This window comes from Nyctibius grandis, chromosome 22 (assembly GCF_013368605.1).
Source record: "Nyctibius grandis isolate bNycGra1 chromosome 22, bNycGra1.pri, whole genome shotgun sequence".
NCBI classification, from domain to species: domain Eukaryota; kingdom Metazoa; phylum Chordata; class Aves; order Nyctibiiformes; family Nyctibiidae; genus Nyctibius; species Nyctibius grandis.
Genome location: NC_090679.1, coordinates 7,908,731 through 7,926,663, shown reverse-complemented (window position 1 = coordinate 7,926,663; position 17,933 = coordinate 7,908,731). Strand labels below are relative to the sequence as shown.

Genomic DNA, 17,933 nt, shown 5'->3' with positions numbered 1-17,933 from the left:
TAGATCCCCCCTCGTCCCCACGACCATAGAATCACAGAATCGTTTTGGTTGGAAGGGACCTTCACAGACCATCCAGTCCAACCCCCCTGCCGTGCGCAGGGACATCTTTCACTAGACTAGGTTCCTCAAAGCCCCATCCAACCTGACTTGAACACTGCCAGGGAGGGGGCAGCCACAGCTTCTCTGGGCAACCTGGGCCAGGGTCTCACCACCCTCATCATAAAACATTTCGTCCTTATGTCCAACCTAACCCTGCCCTCATTCACTTTGAAACTGTTGCCCCTCATCCTGACAGGCCTTGGTGAAAAGTCTCTCTCCGTGACACTCGTGAGGGTGGCAGTGACCCTCTCACCAGCGCTAGCTGGGACATCAAGGCACTTCACCAAGGCTTCTCCAGATGGAGGACAGCTCTGTTGAGGCAAATCTCGACTATTCATGGCCTTCGTGTGACCTACAGCTCTGGAGACCAGCCCAGAGTGACCTGTCTAGGGCTGGGCACTATCCCCCACGGCATTACCCAGGGTTGCTGGGGCTGGCAGAGCCCGGTAGAGCCTGGTCAGTGCAGACGTGCCGCTGACTGCTCCAAGCATCCAACCTATGTCTCCACTCTTAGAGCCTCAGCCAGCCACCACCACACCAGGTCACCAGCAGCAACTGGTTATTCGGGCTCTGTAGATGTGCAGATAAAGCTTAATGGCGGCAGAGGGATTTAGCCCATTTTTTTACGCCGCCATAAAAGTTTAATTCTATTTTTTTTTTTACTGCTTGATTTTAGATCAACACTTAATGGTAGCTGTGGGCCCTGTCCAGACTCCCCAAGGACGCTCCTCTGGATGCACCGGGCTGCCGCTGCTCTTCTCCCAGTCAATGGCACAGCTCCCTGTAGAGGGGGGACGATGCTTCACAAAGCTCTGTGAATTTTTCAGCCCCATATAAAGGGCCACTGAATGGCCCCTCCTGTCCTGGTATCAAGCACTATGGTGTGATGGCAACCCACCAGGACCAGCGGTGGGGTGCCATCCAGACGGGTCTCCACCACAAGGGAGATGCTGGTGGTTGCCCTAGGGTTGGCCCAACACAATGCATTACCAAGGCTGGTTGACGTAGGGCGAGGTTTAACAACCCAGTCATTGACCCAGGTGACCTTGGGACATCATTTGGGGTCCCACCATCCCTGTCCCAGTCACATACGGCCACAATCTTGTTCAACCCTACCAAGGTCAACACACGACACAAGTCTATATCCTGAGAGAGGGGAGGATCTGCTCTGAAAAGGGGATGGTGATGCCCCGGAGCGACCCACATCTGCCCAGGCATCCATCCCCACCAGCATTACATCTCTTTTCAGCCTAGGAGGGATGGGGATCCATCTTTGGTGGGGCCCAATCTGTCACATGAAGAGCCCTATTTCAGTGGCTCCAATTTCTCAGCCAGCCGCAGGATGGGGAAACCCATCAAGGGGGTGACCGTTTCATGGGCTCCCAGTGCTATTTATCATCGCCGGACGCGGTGCAGTGCCGGGAGAAGGGAGCAACTCCTCCAGCTGCTGCGAGCTCCGAGTCTATTGACCCGCTTTAGGATTCTTTGGAGGAGATGAACTTTTTTTTTTTCCCTTTCTCCCTTTTTCCAGATCACTGACTCAGCAAATTAGAACAAGAATATAATTTAGCAATACAGCGGTTTTTGAAAGACACAGTCCCCCTCGCCGCATCCCCACCGCCCAAATAGATTTTTTTTCCCCCCTTCACTATTCATTCAGAGCTGATGCTAATTGAAAAACGTAGAACGTGGCTAAGGAAACGGTGGGTTGTGTCTTTGGGACAACCAGAGGATGGGCAATGCCCTCGTGCCAGCATGCGCAATCCAGACGATGTCCAGATGCCTTTTTAGCCTTTGCTGGCTGTGGGGATGCCCTCACCGGCAGGAAGAACCACACTGGCACAGCTGCCAGTGGGATCAGCTCCCGGCAATATCAAACCTGGCTTAAGCACAACACGTGGGGCACCCAGCAGACGGGTCTTGGACCAGAGCACCCACGGGTGTGCAGCAAGAGGCAGGCTCTGCCAGAGCGGCGTGCCCACGTGCCACCCCTGCATGGCATCCCACCGACACCAGCCCTCACCCATGCCACCAGCACCTGCCCACGGCCCTGGCTGCATCTCAGACCCACGCAACGACTCGAGTCACCGGACCTTTCCCACGCTCCCCACGCGAATACCGCACCTCCCCGGCGGATTTGGCAAGGTGGCACCCCAAGCAGCAGCTCTCCTCCGAGGCCAAGGGCAACACCCATGGGTGGACTGTGGTGGGCTGTGACAGCCCGAGTACCACCCCAAAGCCTTGCGCTGGGGGGGATCCGGGTGTCCCCACGCTCAGCAGGCGTGGCAGGAGCGGGGTGCTGCCGGCTCGGCTGGGTGCAGGAGCAGCTCATCTGCCACTGGGAAATCCGGCTGGTGCCTGACGGACTCATCCTGACAGGCCCAGATGGATCCTGGCCCAGGGAGACCCAGCTCGGTCACAGCACAGGAGATGCTGCCCAGCGCAGGCTGCAGCTATTTACCACCCGAACCCCGGGCCCGCCGTGTTCCTGCTCAGAGCGAGCTGAGGGGCTGGGCTCCGGCTGTACCACGGCCACGGGTTTCACCAGCACCGATTGCCCCCAGGCTCTGCCCCAAAAAGCCACCTCCTGCCTCCCCATCCTCTGACCCCATCGCTGGCTCAGGGAGCTGCAGCCTGCCCCAGACAAGGGATGTTGGCACTGAAACGCCAGCACAGACCTGCTGCTGCCCACGGAGAGCGAAACCCAGGGACCCCAGGGAGAGATCCCAGCCCTCCTCCCCAAACCAGCCAACCCCAGGATGTAAGGGAGGAGGGGAACTGGGGGCCACTGGGCAAAGCACACACCCCATGGTGAGAACTGTTAATGGAAAAGGGGAAAATAAAAAAGTAAGAAGTACCAGGTGTTTTATTATCTAGGGCAAGGTCCGACCCCAGGAGCGCAGCCCGAGGAGGGGTTAGGGTGCCTGAGAGGGGCCGGTTACCTCCAGTGCTGCAGAAGGCTTCTTTTTGAGTTCTTCACATTTTCGGAATTTGCAAATCTGGTGGCCAGTTTTGCGATTCCTACAACTGCTGCACTGCTCGCAGTTTATCCGTCTTCGGCAGGGCGGGCACATGCCGCATCTTTTCCGTTTCTTTTTCCCCGAATTGATGGCAGATGCCAACTCATTCTGCATGGGGTACTCTGCCAAGCCAGCCATATGGAGCGCGCTCTCTGCCAGAAACACGCCGGCAGGGGTCATAATGAAAAGGCCTGGGTTGATGGGAAAAGCCCCCAGGTAAGGAAAATCAGAGGGGCCGTTCATTGTCTCTGCAGCTGAGACCGCCTCCATGTCGGAGATACCAGTCCCGTGGTCGCTCGCTAGAGGAAGATGCTCCTGGACCACTCGCTTGAGCATTTCTGTCGACTGAGCAAACTGTTGTAGGGCGGTCTGTCCTTCCGCGGAGAGCTCCGACACCCGGTCTAATTTGCTCAGCATACTAGAGATGCTTTTGTGCTTTGAGGTAGAATGACTTTTATCCACAGTCGCTTCGTTGCCATTAGCTAAGGGGTTGCCCTTCTCGGAATGTTCGCTTACCGAGCTGCTGCTACCAAAGGTGGAATAGTGGGAGAGTGGACGGGACTTCTTAAGACTTTTGTTCAAAGGTTCACTTATTATTCCACTTTTGTTCCTCCTCTCGGAGTTGACAGGGGGTTGAGAGTCATCTTGGTTATTTTTTTCCGTCTCTGGCTTGTTCCCAGTGTCTTGATGGGAGCCCGAATTGGACATGGTGCCCGGAGCACGGCAACAAAACCAAGCCCAAAAGTAAAAAAAAAAAAAAAAAAAAACCAAAAAGCCCCCAAAAAACCCACCCCCAACGCCAAAGCGAAAGACCCCCAAAGCCCTTTCTGGTAGCACCAGCCCCGCCAGCCACCGGGGAACGCTCAGACGGGAACGCTCATCAACGGGGCGTCTCCTCCCGCGCCGGCTGCAGAGGACCTCAGTCCGATCTCAGTGCAAAGACATGCTCTGCGGCTCTGGGACACAGCACGCGGCTCTGGAAGGAGAAAAGAAAAGAGAGTTAGCGCTGGCGAGAGCCAACGGGCTTTTCAAAGCGGCTCTTCCTCCCCCTGCCATGAAAGTCTCAGAGCCACGAACAAAGGAACTCCAGGGAACGGACCTCGGTGGAGATCCGTTCCGCTGCTCTTTCAAAGGGTCGCCATCCAGACGGGGATGGGGGCTCACAGGGGAAGTCCTGGCCTGGTAGCGACGGTTCTCCCATGCTTAAAGGCTCCCTGTGCCCAGCTCTCCTCCCCCAGGGACTGCAGCCCCAGGGAAGTCACGGGGCTCATCTGCTCCACTCCACGGCCCCCACGCTGGATGGGACCACGGGACACCCGCAGGATGCCCCTGCGCTGGCAGCCAGAGCTCGTGCGAGGGGCGCCCGGTCCCCACCCCGCGGTCACTCGGGTGCCACGGAGGCAGCAGGTTGCAGGGCTGTGCCCCGGCTCCCACAGCCCCCCAGATGATGCTGCTCACCGAGCTCAGGCTCGGCTGCACCCCTCACCCTCCTCCTCCTCCTGGACCCTTGTCCCTGGGGCCAGCACTGCATGCCTGCGCTGGGCAGGGGAAGGAAGCCACATGGGGAGCTGAAGCGTCCACCTCCAAACCCCACAGGGAGCCACAGTGTCCACCTCCAAACCCCACCAAGAGCTGCAGTGATGACCTCCACGTCCCATGGGGAGCTGCAGCAGCCACCTCCGAGCCCCTGCAGCGTCCACCTCCAACCCCCATGGGCAGCCATGGTGTCCACCTCCAAACCCCATAGGGAGCTGCAGCATCCACTTTGAAGCCCCATGAGGAGTCACAGCATCCACCTTCAAACCCCATAGGGAGCCACAGCATCCACCTCCAAGCCCCAGTGCTGGCCTCCTGCCATGCCCCAGCGTGCCCTGCCTGCACGCCCACCTCCAGCGAAGGCAGGGGCTCGGTGGCAATGGTGAGAGCCCCCTCCTTGGTGCCATTCCCCGGACCGGGGGGGATGCCGCCGTCCCTGGGGTGGCTCTGGGGCAGCTGGGCCCAGCGTGGCTGCAAACACTTGTTGTTGTGAAATTCCTCCTCCTCCTCCCCTCCCGAGCACGCACGCACGCACGCACAGGCACCGCCGGAGTAATCAGGCTTTAGAGGAGAAAAGCTGCAGGGCTTAGCGGAGCAGGAACCCATGTCCCCACCCCGCAGCAGCTGGGGGAGGGCAGCGCCAGGAGGAGGCCCCTCGCCTACCCCATCCCTCCATCCCTCCATCCTGGCACTCTCCTATCCGGAGTCTGGGCAGGGATGTGGCCACGTGTGGAAAACCGTGCCCGGACCCTCGCTCCTGCCCAGGGGTGATGCTGCAGAGCGAGGGGCATCCCTGCACCCCCTGCACCTTGCTCCTGCTCATCTGTCACCCTTGGTGTCCCCTTCATCACAGCCAAGCCACCATGCAACCCCAGCCAGCCCACTACAGCCCAGGAACCTTCCCCACGGATGCGGCTCGGCAGCCGAGCCCCGGGCATCGCCGTTAAAATGCTGACAGGGGCAAGGTCCCCATGCCAGCCACTGGCACGGGAAGACAGCCCGTCTGCCCCCGGTGCCAGAGCCCGCTCGCCTGCGGAGAACCCCCCCCGCCCTCACGCTAAAAACCGCTTGCTTCAGCTGCTGCGGGATTTAAGACGCAGCGCGGATCGATGCAGGGCTCGGGTTCCAGCCTGGAGCTCGCCAGGCCGCGCAGGGAGGGAGGGCTGCGGCGGCAGGACGGGCCGCCCTGCCCCGAGCACAGGGCAGGGGGGTGCTGGGGCGCACCCCGAATGGGTGCTGGGAGGGTGGGCGAGCCGCTGGCGTGGGGCTCCCGTCCCGGCTGCCGGGGAGGTGGGGGACACGTCCCTGGAGGCGTCAGGACGGGTCACACCTTAACACCGACAGCAACGGGCGCTGAGGCCGGAGCAGGGAGCGCGGCAGGAAAAGCACTGGAGAGGAGGATGTGAGATAAAGCTGCCCGGCGGCGTTATCTCGCGCCCGCCCGTGGCTGCCTTTCCTGCAGCCCTGCACCTCTTCCGCCCCGCTCAGGGAGCCCAGCGCCGGGACGGATCAGCCCCGGATCTACCAGCCTGCCCGCTCGCCCCGTGCCAGTGTAACCGTTAACCGGGGGTCTCCAGCCACGACCGGGAGCGTGGCCAAGAGCCCAAGTGGTGCCCGCGTGGGGCTCGCCGCCACACCGAGGGGTCCCCCCCAGCCCCACGGCTCAGGACGGTGGGGTCTGGGTGCCGAAGCGGGGAGGGCACCAGCTGGAGGCACGCCGTGGTTGCCATCCCCATCGTTCACACCTCCCTCCATACTGGCCAGCCCTCCCCAGCTGGCTCCTAGCAGGCGGCTGCCCGCTGGTCCCACCCTGCCGAGTATACTGGGGGCCAGCAGCTCCGAGCCCCCTCAGTCGCAGCCTCCTCCAACTGCTGACGGCTGCAGAGCCTGGAGCACGGCCACCCCCCGAGCACCCACTGCTGCAGTGGGTGGCACTGCAGGACCAGGCCTGCCCGGGCCACCCGATGCAGCTCCCCCATCACCCACGGGGACAAGGGGCGCACCGCTGTGTCCCCTCTCAGCCCTGGCGGTGCCGAGCCGTGCCGAGCGGTGTCACCGCACAATCCCACCATTGTCCCGGTCGCCGCCCTGCCTCCACCAGCTCCCACCATCTGCAACCGCCCGGTGCTGCCCTCCAGCCCCCCGAGGCCACACTCCCCCACGGCGGCAGGCACGGGGCACCGCGGCCATGGTGGGTGGCACAGGGCTGTCCCCATGCCGTCTCCCCTCCAGGCACCCCAGGACCTGCTTGCTGCGGGGTGCCTGGCTAATTTGCACAAAGGGGTCCCCCCCCACCCCGACACTGCGGGACCACCCAGCGCCGCAGACACCTCAGCTGCTCCTCGCCAGCCTCTGCCCGGCCGGGTTGCTAATTGCAGCGGGGGGAGGAATTAATGATCTTAATCCCTTCTTTATGATTGACCCAAGTAAAGACCGCGAGGGTTCCCCCCATCCCGTTTCTGCCCCTTTTCCGGCCCCCATCCCCTGGGGAAGGCGCTGGGCAGCGTCATCTGGGTCCCTGTCAGAAGGTGCTTAGTCCCAGCTGCGGCATTAAGGGGCACGTGATGGGCTCCCTCACCCGGGTCTTTGCACCGGGCAGCTTAGCGGCCTTGGAGGGACGCCAGGGTTCAAGGGGACACCACCAAGGTCGGGAGGCCCCAACCCACACCCAGGGGGTTCCCAGCCCTTTGCAGGACCCCGCTCCTGCCCCTGCAACCCCCCTGCCAGGTACAGGGTGAGCCCACCTCAAGTGACCAGTGAGCTACAGCACACAGGCGAGTCTATCACTTGGGTGTCACTCGCTTCACCCTCACCGCTCCCACCAACACCCATTTCCATGGGTCACCCCTAAAACCTGCCCCCCGGCATACCAGGATGCTCGGCTGGGGCGCGGCAGCAGCGCTCTGCCATGGTCCGGGGGGGGAAGGGACCTCAGCCCAGCACCAGCCCACGTCCCCCCCTCGCCCTGCCCTGGGGCTCCTGGCACACAGGGCACCTGCAACAGTCCTGACAACCCCCTGCAAATAAAATAAAGGTTGCAAAAGGATCTCTGGTGGTCCAGCACCCGGAGGAACCACGGCTGGTGGACACGAGTGTCCCTGGCCGCGGGCACCATTTACTGTCAGAGGGGAGCAGGAGAGGAGCTTCGCTTCCCGTAAAAGAGGTGACATATTCCACCGCGTCGCTGGAAAGCCACCAGCTCCTGCCAGCGCAGAAAGTCTCGCCTTCGAGAAAGAACTTCTGCTTGCCTTTAATTTTAAATAAATCAACCTCCCTCCCCCGGAAAAGCCGCCGGCCGGTCAGCCGTGCACAGCCGCGGCCGTAAAGGGAGAAGAAAGCAGCACAGCCGAAGCCGAGCTGCTCCCGGGCTCCGCAGACAAAGGGAGAAAATCAAAAGTTCGGCTTTTTTCTAATCCCTGGGCGCTGGGTGGGCACCGCGGGCGGCGGCTTTGTCTGCCCGCAGCAGACGGAGGACAAGGACGGAAGGGACCCCGGCATCTTTTCAGCCTCGAGAAAGGCGGTAATTGTCCCCTCTGCTGGGTTTTTGTCCCTGCTTCCTCCCCCACCCGCCCAGGGAGGCCCCCACCTCGCCAGCAAAGCCCTGGTGAGGGATGGACGGACTGAGCCGCGCCACAGGCAGACCTAAGGAGGGCACTCACCACCAGCACCTGCCCCTCTCCAAGGCTTCCCAGGAAGGGTGTAGGTCGAGGGAGGCTGCAGCTGGAGGTACCTTCCCAGCTAGAGGTACCACACGCAGATCCAGAGAGGGGCCAGAGGTGGGCCCCATGCTCCTCGACCACCCTGGCCAACAGCCATGGACAGGACCTCAGGATGGCCAGGGTGGTGGGAGCGATGCATGGGGAGTCCCAAGACACTTTTGAGGCATCGTCATGTCTGAAACACACCTTGGGATGAGAAAAGCCAGCAGGCAGAACAGGACCGCTGCCCCATAGCACCATCATGGGTCAGAGGGTCCAGCTGCAACCCAGGGCAAAGGCTCAGGAGAACAAGCACCACCAGAACAAGGTTCAAAGCAGCTTCAATCCCAGCACCACAACACCCAACTCAGCTCCCAGGTACTCAATTTCCACAGCACAGTTAAACCTGCTGCTCCCTCCACTGGGTGACACAGGTCAACTGAAAGCCAGCGGTGATGGCTCATCACAGCCTCATCAACCAGAAGTCAGGCAGCACAAGCCAGACCAAAGGGCTACTGGACCTCTCTGACCACACAAGGAAGCTCAAGTCTTGAGATGCTGAGGACTCAGCCAGGCGAGAGCCAGCCACAGGGACTGCTGGCAGAGACCCATGGCACCGTCACCTCTGGGCTGCTGCTTCTGCCAAAGCCACGTGGGGAAACAAGGTGAAGCAAGAGTGAAATCAAGCTGCGATCTCCCAAGGCTGAATGTCCCTGCAGGACACCCATTCAGGGAAAACATGGTGCCTGATAACCAGGGCGCAGGCACCCTGAGGCAAGCCATCACCTCTGTCACCCCACCAGCCCCCAAGCTCTGCTCTTTGTGTTCATCCTCCCAAAAACTGGTCCAGCCAGAAGATCAACTCCTGGATGTGCCATGGAAGTTACCATCACCCACTACATTTTCTCCAGACATCAAGAGAGGACACCCAGGCCTGGGGGAGGTTTGGGCAGTGTCGTAAATGCTAAGCCTCACCCTGGGCGTTCGCAGGTTAACGAGCCAGAGGTATGACGAGTCGCCAGATGGGCAACCCACATGGAGACAGTTCATCTCCTGTGCTCCAGAACATCCTTTGAAGGGCCAGTTGTGGCAACCGCTCTGCTCATCTCTGCTGCTGAGGTGGCACTGAGGGCCGTTAAGAAGCCAACTCCTGAATTAAAAAGGCTATGGAAGATTAAATCCAGCATCTGGAGTCAGCCCTGGCAGCAGATGGCGAATCATCATGGCGCACAGAGTGGCTTTCACCCGTCTCCTCCTTGCAGGCAGCCACTCTGCTCTGGTGGGGCCTCCCAAGAGCAGCTCTGGACGTACACACAGCCTGGCCAGCGAGGGCCAGGGACGTGCCCTGCCAGGCATCTCCTCCGGGGACGGCGCGGTGCCACAGATGCCCAGCTGAGCAGGCGGGAGGAGATGCCACCTCCCCACGTGAGCTCCCCGCGCCAGTGCTCCAGCAAACACGTGTTTTTTTCCCCGTTGGTGGTGGGTTTCCCCACGTAACCCCATGGCTGCTGTGGGCACACACCGGAGCACCGTGCTGGGACACCCAACTTGGGCAAACGCACCCAAGCAAGGCAGAGCCTATCACCAACGTGCCCTGGTCTTCCAAGGAAGTGACCACTGTGGAGAGGACAAGGATGTCCCCAGGGACACCACTGCCTCCACACATCCTTGAAACTCACCAGCCACCACCACGGGGACCGACCTGCGCCCAGGGCCACCCCGCACCGCCCGGCTGGGAAACGTGGCTGCGTCCTGCCCCCGCGGGGTGGTGGTTACGGATTAAGGAGTCTTAAATGTCAGACGACCAGGCGCTCCCTGGAAATCCACTTATCTCCGCTGCCACTCGGCGCGGCCAGAGCCGGGCGGTTATGGAGATAACGCGATTTGAAGCGTCCACCCGAGCACTGCAAGGGCTGCGGGTGCCCTGCGGCCAACGCCAGGCGCCTCCTCCCCTCCTCCGCTCGCCCAGCTGCTGCCCAGAGAGCCGGGTGACGGCCCCGGGGGGGCTGCGCCCACCTGCGCGATCCCCCCTTCCCCGATTCGGGAGGGGGGACGAGGGAGGCTTGGCAGCCTCACCTCCCCGGCACTCATCCATCCTCCCCCTGTGCCAAAGCTGCGCCAATTCGCTGCCCAAATCCTAAAACGACTGTAACTAAAACCTACCAGATTGAGCCTCGGGAAGGGCCCCCCCGCCCGCTTCTCCCCCCCCTCCAAATGGGATTGAACAGATCTGCGCTCGCACGAGCCCAGCCCGCAGCCAAGCAGCAGCTGACATTCACGCGCCGTGGCACGGCTCTCTGCCGCTCGCCCACTCCCCCCGCCTTGGCATCGCCCTGCCTAACGCTGGAGACGAGGTATCGCTCCCAGCCCAGCAGAACACCCTCTGCCCTCTCCAAAGCCCCCCAGACCCTCCTGGAGGGACCCCAGCTCTTTGGGTCAGCTACTCCTCAGTGTCCCCCCCCAACCCAGGGAGGTCCCCAAGGTGATTTCAGGGCTGCCATGTTCAAGAGACCAGGTTGAATGACCCAAGGGCATTGAGGCCAGGTGGACAGGGGGCAGGCAATGCCCAGCAGCAGATGCCAGCATCAACGGGCATCCCCACAACAGGCACCACAAAGGGCTGCAGGGGGCCCAGGCAAGGCTTCACCCCAGGGAGACCCGCACGCAGCCTCCCCAAGGCCAAGCTAAGACGTGTGAATTGCTCCCGTTAACAGATGGGGCGATTACAGCATCAATTACTTGGGGTCTAACCGATAACCAGGTCACGGAGAGACTCATCAGCAGGCGCAGAGCTGCAAGTTGTTAATTAAAAATAAGAAAAAAAGTTGTAGGCACAGCTACACAGGAACATTTGATGGTGAAGAGCTCCAAGTCCATGAGTGCCACCTCCAATGGTGCCCAAATCCACCAACGCCACCTCCAAGTGCTACCTCCAATGGTGCCCAAACCCACCAGTGCCACCCCCAAGAGCAGCCCCAGCCTGGAGAGGTCCCCTTGTGCTCCCAGCTCTCTCAAAACCTCATCCCTCCACATCCCACCAGGCAGCTCCATGGTGTCGGAGCACAAACCAAGCAGTTGCTTCAGACCCCAGGAGAGCTGGCGGTGGGAAGGGCTGGTGCACCTGTGCCAGCACCTGTGTCACCATCACCACTGGTGAGCAAGAAGCGTGCCAGCAGAGGGAGGGTGCTCTCAAGAGTGCTGGGGCCAGCTCAGTGCATGTGAGTTTGGTCACTCATGGGCAGAGGGGATCTCGTGGTCCTTTGTGATGAGACCCCCACCTCAAAGGTGGCAGGGCAAGGCTAATACCTAGGTGCCTGCGCCCCACAGACCAAGCGAGCGCAGGGAAGCAAGGCCGGAGCTGTGCAACGAAGGGTGCAGTGGGCACCCAGCCCGGCCGGCCACCACTCTGCGGGCTGAAGAAGACATTGGCATAGAATCCCAGAATCAATGAGGTTGGAAGAGCCCTCTGGGATCATCGAGTCCAACCATTGCCCTGACACCACCATGGCAACTAGACCAGGGCACTAAGTGCCATGTCCAGTCTTTTCTTAAACCCCTCCAGGGATGGTGACTCCACCACCTCCCTGGGCAGCCCCTTCCAATGGCTAATGACCCTTGCTGAGAAGAAATGCTTCCTAATGTCCAACCTGAACCTCCCCTGGCCAAGCTTGAGGCTGTGTCCTCTTGTCCTATCGCTGGTTGCCCGGGGAGAAGGGCCGACTCCCACTGCGCTACAACCTCTGAGAGGCATCTCCACTGCTCACACCAGAAACACTCGGGAGGGCTGGGTCCCCGCTGCTTCTGCACCCGTGCGATTAAGGCGTGCGATACCCCCCGAGCCCCCGTTCCCGAGGGCACCCGCTTCGGAGGAGTCGCTTTTTCTGCCGGGTCAGAAAGCCGCCGGGGTCCGCAAACGGCAGCTATTGACAGATGTCTGAGAGGACGGCGAATAATCCCGTCTTCCTCTGGGAGGATTCGGGTCGCCCGCGCCCTCGCCGGGGGTTTATCCATTGTCTGGATCTGCCGGCGGTTGTTATTTTTGGTCAGCACCACGTTTTGCTTGGCCTCGCCGGCAGGAGGGAAATGGGAGGAAGAAGAGAAAGGGGAGGAAGGCTGCCTGGCTAGGGCTTGGTGGGGGGAAGAAGACCAGCTCCGCTATGGGGGCACCCTGAAGCCCTCGGGAAGTCCACATCAGTCACCTCCCAGCCCCACAGCCTTGCTGAGCACAGCCAAAACTCGCTGCAGCGATGGGGCTGGCCGGCCCGGGCATCACAGCCTGCCCGGTGCCTGGGGGAATTGCTCCCAGTAAGCCCAGTAGAGAGTCTTGAGAGGTTTTTGGGGAGCAGGCCTTGCTGCCCAGCAGTTGGGGTCATCTCCATCAGCAAAAGAAAGCGCGGGGGAGTTCGGGCAGGGCCAGGCAAACCCTGCCCGCTGCCCGCACCGCCCCGAGCCCCGCCTGCAGACCCTCACATGTCTCGGGTCCATCCAGGCGGGCCAAAAAAGGCTGGGGAGCCTCAGGAATGCAGGTGTCCAACCTGCCCTTACCCACCCCCGCGGGCTGTAGACCCCCATCCCCAGCACTGCGGCATCCCAGGCAGCAGACAAGCCCCGCCAGCAGGTCCCATCCTCCCTGAGGGCTTGGGTTGGCCGATCCCCGCCCGTCCCTCCGAGCCGGGTACCACAGGAGGCATGGGCAGAGCCGGGGTGAGAGGCACCCAACAGCTCCCTGGGAGAAGACGCACCACCGTGCCCCAAGACTCTGCCCTTCTCCCCATCTACCCATCAGCGACTCGGGGAGCAACCCCGCTCGCAGGAAGGCAGGGCTCGACACTCTGGTGAGGGTGGTGAGACCCTGGCCCAGGTTGCCCAGAGAAGCTGTGGCTGCCCCCTCCCTGGCAGTGTTCAAGGCCAGGTTGGATGGGGCTTGGAGCAACCTGGTCTGGTGGAAGGTGTCCCTGCCCGTGGCAGGAGAGTTGGGACTAGATGGTCTTTAAGGTCCCTCCCAACCCAAACCAGTCTGTGACTCTGTTCTATGATTCCATCCTCCTGCACGTCGCCTCCCCACTGCCGCCCCGTCTGCCTGCGAAGCGCGAAGACAATAAAAAGCTGCCTCACTCCGGCAAGAGATGGAGGGCACGGCGCACACAACGGCCTCTCCTGAGCTTTGCCCGCACTCGGCGCCGCTTGTCATTCAAGCAAAACCCTGTGGCCTTTAAGCTGCCAAGGTACCAGAGCTTCTCCGGAATCGGGAGTGCGCTCGGCTCCTGCCCTGGAGCAAGGAATCTGAAACGCTGCCACTGGAAACGAAACAGAGCATCCGTCATTTTACTTGCCAGGAATATATCCAGCCCCCAAAAAAAGAAATGCTGCCTGCTAAAAAGCCAGCAACAAAAGCCCTCGATTTCACTGGCGAAGCAGAGCCCGGCATCAGGCATTTCCACCCGGGTCCTGATTCTCTGTCGAATTCAAAACCACTCGAAATAAAAGGAGCAGCGGTGTCGGGTCAGGGCCGGAGGGGCTGGAAGGACAGTGCTGGGGCAGGATGGTGGGTGAGGACCAGTAGACCCCACCTGGGATGCCACAAGGAAAACCCAGGGGTTGGGGAAAAAAGGAGGCAGGTGGCAGAGGCAGGGCTGGAGGGGACGAGGGCATCCAACCACAGCCAGCCCCGCTGCGGGGGGTGCCCTCGGGAAGCCCCCCTGCCCCGGCCGCTGCCAGCGTCCTGTCCGAAAGCCACCCCTGGTTGTCACCCCCTGACCATTCCCAGTGGCATCCCCGGGAGAAGGAGCGGCGCGTTCCCAGCCAGCCCAGCCCCCAGCCCAGGCACGCCAACCCAAATATCTGCGCGAGGCGCTCCCCTCCCTGGGAACGGCGGCGCGGCGCGGAGTTCACATGCCCCAGCAATGCCTGATTAAACTCCCAAACTCCGAGGGAATACCCCTGAGGCTGTCTGAAGATAAGCCAGGACTAGGCTGCTCTCAGGAAACGCAGCAACTGGGAAAGAGCAATCGCTTTCTTTCCCTTTTAAATCCAGACTAACACAGAGCGAGCCCCGGCGCGCTCCAGCTCGGACACAAGCGCTCGCCCCAGCTCGCTGCTGTGCACCCCGGCACGTCCCCGATCGGGAGGTCATGGGTGAGCCCAGCACCCAGTGGGATCCTGCCAGAGGCGGTGGGGATGGAACTGGAGAGCCCAGGACAACCCAAGGCAGCACAGGCAAGCTGAGTGTGACCTGCTGGGCTGGAAGATGCCGAGCAAGAGGACAGTGCTGGAGAGCTGGGTGGAGGGAAGGCTGCTGCCACAAGGCCAGCGGGTACCAGAGGACAAGGACACTGGCTGCCAACACCTCCAGGACCCGTGATGCTCTGCAGGTGCTCCATCATTTTGGTTCACCCTGGGGAACACCTCAGACACTGGTTTTACCAGTCCTCAGGTCTCCTGCAACCCTCACTGCCCTTCTCCACTTTGGCTTCTCCGTGACAGGTAGTCATAGCATTGGACCCAGATCTCCCAAGCCATCCGCATGCTCAAGGGCGAGGGCAGTCAAGGAAACCATGTTGGTGCAGTGCCCAACGCAACGGGCAAGCTGGAGCACCCCAGGATAAAGAGGAAGGAGATGATGCTCCTCCCTTTCGTATCTGCTGGAGCACAGGGAGCAACCAGCTCCTCATCCTCCAGCAGAGCGGAGCCGCAGGGAGGGCTTGCACCACGTCCTGGGGATCAGTGAGCCCTGGCGCTGGGGCACCCCAGCAGTGCCCCAGCCTGGGTGCCGTGGTGAGGTGCTGTGACACCAGCTTTGATGGCAACCAACTGTGACGTTGTAAGCTAGAAGTTCTACCTTCAACCAGGACCATGGCTGGGAAGGAGACCTGCACCAAACACACACCATGCTCTCAGATGGGCAAATGTGCCTGAGGCCAAAGGAGCACAAGCGATGCACCTACCCAAGCCAAGTTCTCCTTCGGAGGAGATGTCTAACAGCTCTCTTGGTTCTTGCTGCTTCTTCAAGAATCAGCTCAAGAGGAAGGGTGTCTTCCCTGTAGCATGCCAGAAGAGGATGGAAGAACAGGAGTCCTGGGCAACCTGATGAGAAGAGTCATAAGGAAAACAGTTCCCAGAAAACTGTTGGGACAAGAAGTCCTGCCTCAGGGATGCGGTGGCACAGCGGGGAGGGGTTGTATCAACAAGGCCCAGCTTCTGTCTTTGACTGGATACCAGTTTGGCTGCAGAAAGCATTTGGACTGCTACAGAACACTTCGATTTTCACCGGGTGTCTCTCACACAGCCACAGGACCTTATTGTGGCCTTTCCGTATATGAAGGGGGCATATAAGAAAGAGGGAGAGAGACTTTTCACCAAGGCCTGCAGTGACAGGACAGGGGGCAACGGTTTTGAACTGAAAGAGGGCAGGGTTAGGTTGGACATCAGGAAGAAATGTTTTACAATGAGGGTGGTGAGACACTGGAACAAGTTGCCCCAAGAAGCTGTGGAAGCCCCAGCCCTGGAAGTGCTCAAGGCCAGGTTGGATGGGGCCATGCCCCCCATGGCAGGGGGTTGGACCGGATGATCTTTGAAGGTCTCTTCCAACTCAAACCATTCTCTGATTCTACGGTAATTTAACTACCAGCACCATGCCTTACCAAAAAAGCACAAGTGAGATGGGTGAAGCTGGCAGATCTCAAAGAACCAGCCACAAGACAGTGGGAAAGCAGAGCTGGGGCCCTGGGAAAGAGGAAGGGGCCACCACCACCACCAGCCACGACAAGAGTCAGGACGGGGGGACCCTCAGATAAAAGAGCTGCAGGACACACAGTAAGAAACAAAGGGGTTCACTCTATGTGTGATCTCAAGGAGAGCGGCCATGGAAAAACCCATCTACAAGATGTCACAACACAGAAGAAGACAGCGAAGAGCTGCAAGACCAAGTCTTGAGCATGAAGGAAACGCCACATGGTAGGAGCTGGAAAGGGCTTGATGTGGTGAGCTTATCACACTGAAGATGTGCTTTGAGGGGTCTGGATTACAGGGTGTAAGCATCCTTCTGGCTCACTGGCCCTTCTTGGCCCCAAGCTCTGAGAGTCTACAACTAAACCTAGAGTTAGATAGAATCATAGAATCATTGAATCGTTCTGGTTGGAAAAGACCATTAAGACCATTGTGTCCAACCATTAACCTAGGACTGCCAAGGCCACCACTAATCCATGTCCCTCAGCACCACAACTACATGGCTTTTAAATCCCTCCAGGGACAGTGACTCAACCACAGCCCTGGGCAGCCTGTTCCAATGTTTCACAACACTTTCAGTGCAGAAATTTTTCCTAATACCAATCTAAACCTCCCCTGGTGCAACTTGAGGCCATTTCCTCTCATCCTATCGCTTGTTACCTGGGAGAAGAGACCAACACCCACCTCACTACACCCTCCTTTCAGGTAGTTGTAAAGAGTGATAACGTCTCCCCTCAGCCTCCTTTGCTCCAGGCTAAACACCCTCATCAATGCTTCTGCCTTTCCTCACTTCCCCAAAAGCTGAGGAACAAGGTGGCAAGCTGAAATGGCAAGGAACAAGCTGGATGTGGTTGTCACAGTTGGTGCCTGCCACGTGGTGGTCCACCCGTTCTCCAGCCAGCCCAGGTGGGTTCAGAGCCCCCAGCCTCCTCCTAGGGACCTGCCTGCTCCATTGGTGACCCCCCTGCAAGAGAACCATCTTCCTTCACCTGTGTGGAAGGGTTTGATCCCATGCCCTCCTGAAACGCAACACGCACATCCCCATCTCCGGACAGGTCCTCCTGCCACAGCGCTGGCAAGCCCCTGAGATGGGAAAAACGGGGCCTCCAAATCACGGGGCATCAACCCAAAGAGTTGACATCCCCACTGCCTGCTCTCAGCTTCCACAATGGACATCCTCCTCCATCTGCCTATTTCTCCAGCCTGCTCCATCTCCTCCTCCTCCCTACGCTGGCACCGCCATGCCAGGGAGTCCTGCACCTTGCCCTCTGTGCTGGTGGTGGCTGGGATCGAGTTAATTGTCTTTGTAGTAGCTAGTACAGGGCTGTATTTTGGATTTGTGCTGGAAACAGTGTTGATAACACAGGGATGTTTTCACTACTGCTGAGCAGTGCTCACACAGCGTCAAGGCCTTTTCTGCTCCTCACACCACCCCACCAGCGAGGAGGCACAAGGAATTGGGAGGGGACACAGATGGGACAGCTGACCCCAGCTGACCCAAGGGATATCCCACACCATATGACATCATGCTCAGCATATAAAGCTGGGGGAAGAAGAAGGAAGGGGGGACGTTTGGAGTGATGGTGTTTGTCTTCCCAAGTCACCATTACACATGATGGAGCCCTGCTGTCCTGGGGACAGCTGACCACCTGCCTGCCCATGGGAAGTGGTGAATGAATTCCTTGTTTCGCTTTGCTTGTGCACGTGACTTTACCTATTAAACTGCCTTTATCCCAACCCACGAGTTTTCTCACTTTTACCCTTCCGATTCTCTCCCCCATCCCACCGGGGTGGAGTAAGCAAGCGGCTGGGTGGGTCTTAGCTGCCAGCTGGCGTTAAACCACGACACCCTCGG

At 60.0% G+C, this 17,933-nt stretch overlaps 1 protein-coding gene across 3 annotated transcripts in view; it reads right to left on the bottom strand.

The window, feature by feature from the left end:
• The window catches only part of CXXC5 (CXXC finger protein 5), a 39,247-nt gene that overhangs the window by 2,770 nt on the left and 18,544 nt on the right, over nucleotides 1-17,933 (bottom strand). The window contains exons 1-2 of one of the 3 annotated variants that reach the window (XM_068417253.1): nucleotides 15,298-15,318; nucleotides 3,042-4,095 (exon numbers count right to left, since the gene is read on the bottom strand). In XM_068417253.1, the coding sequence (XP_068273354.1) occupies nucleotides 3,042-3,827 (786 nt within the window). In that variant the 5' untranslated portion in view covers nucleotides 3,828-4,095; nucleotides 15,298-15,318. Of the gene's footprint in view, nucleotides 1-2,957; nucleotides 4,096-15,297; nucleotides 15,319-17,933 lie in introns of those variants that run through there. The other 2 variants (XR_011049655.1, XM_068417252.1) reach the window with 2 other exon arrangements.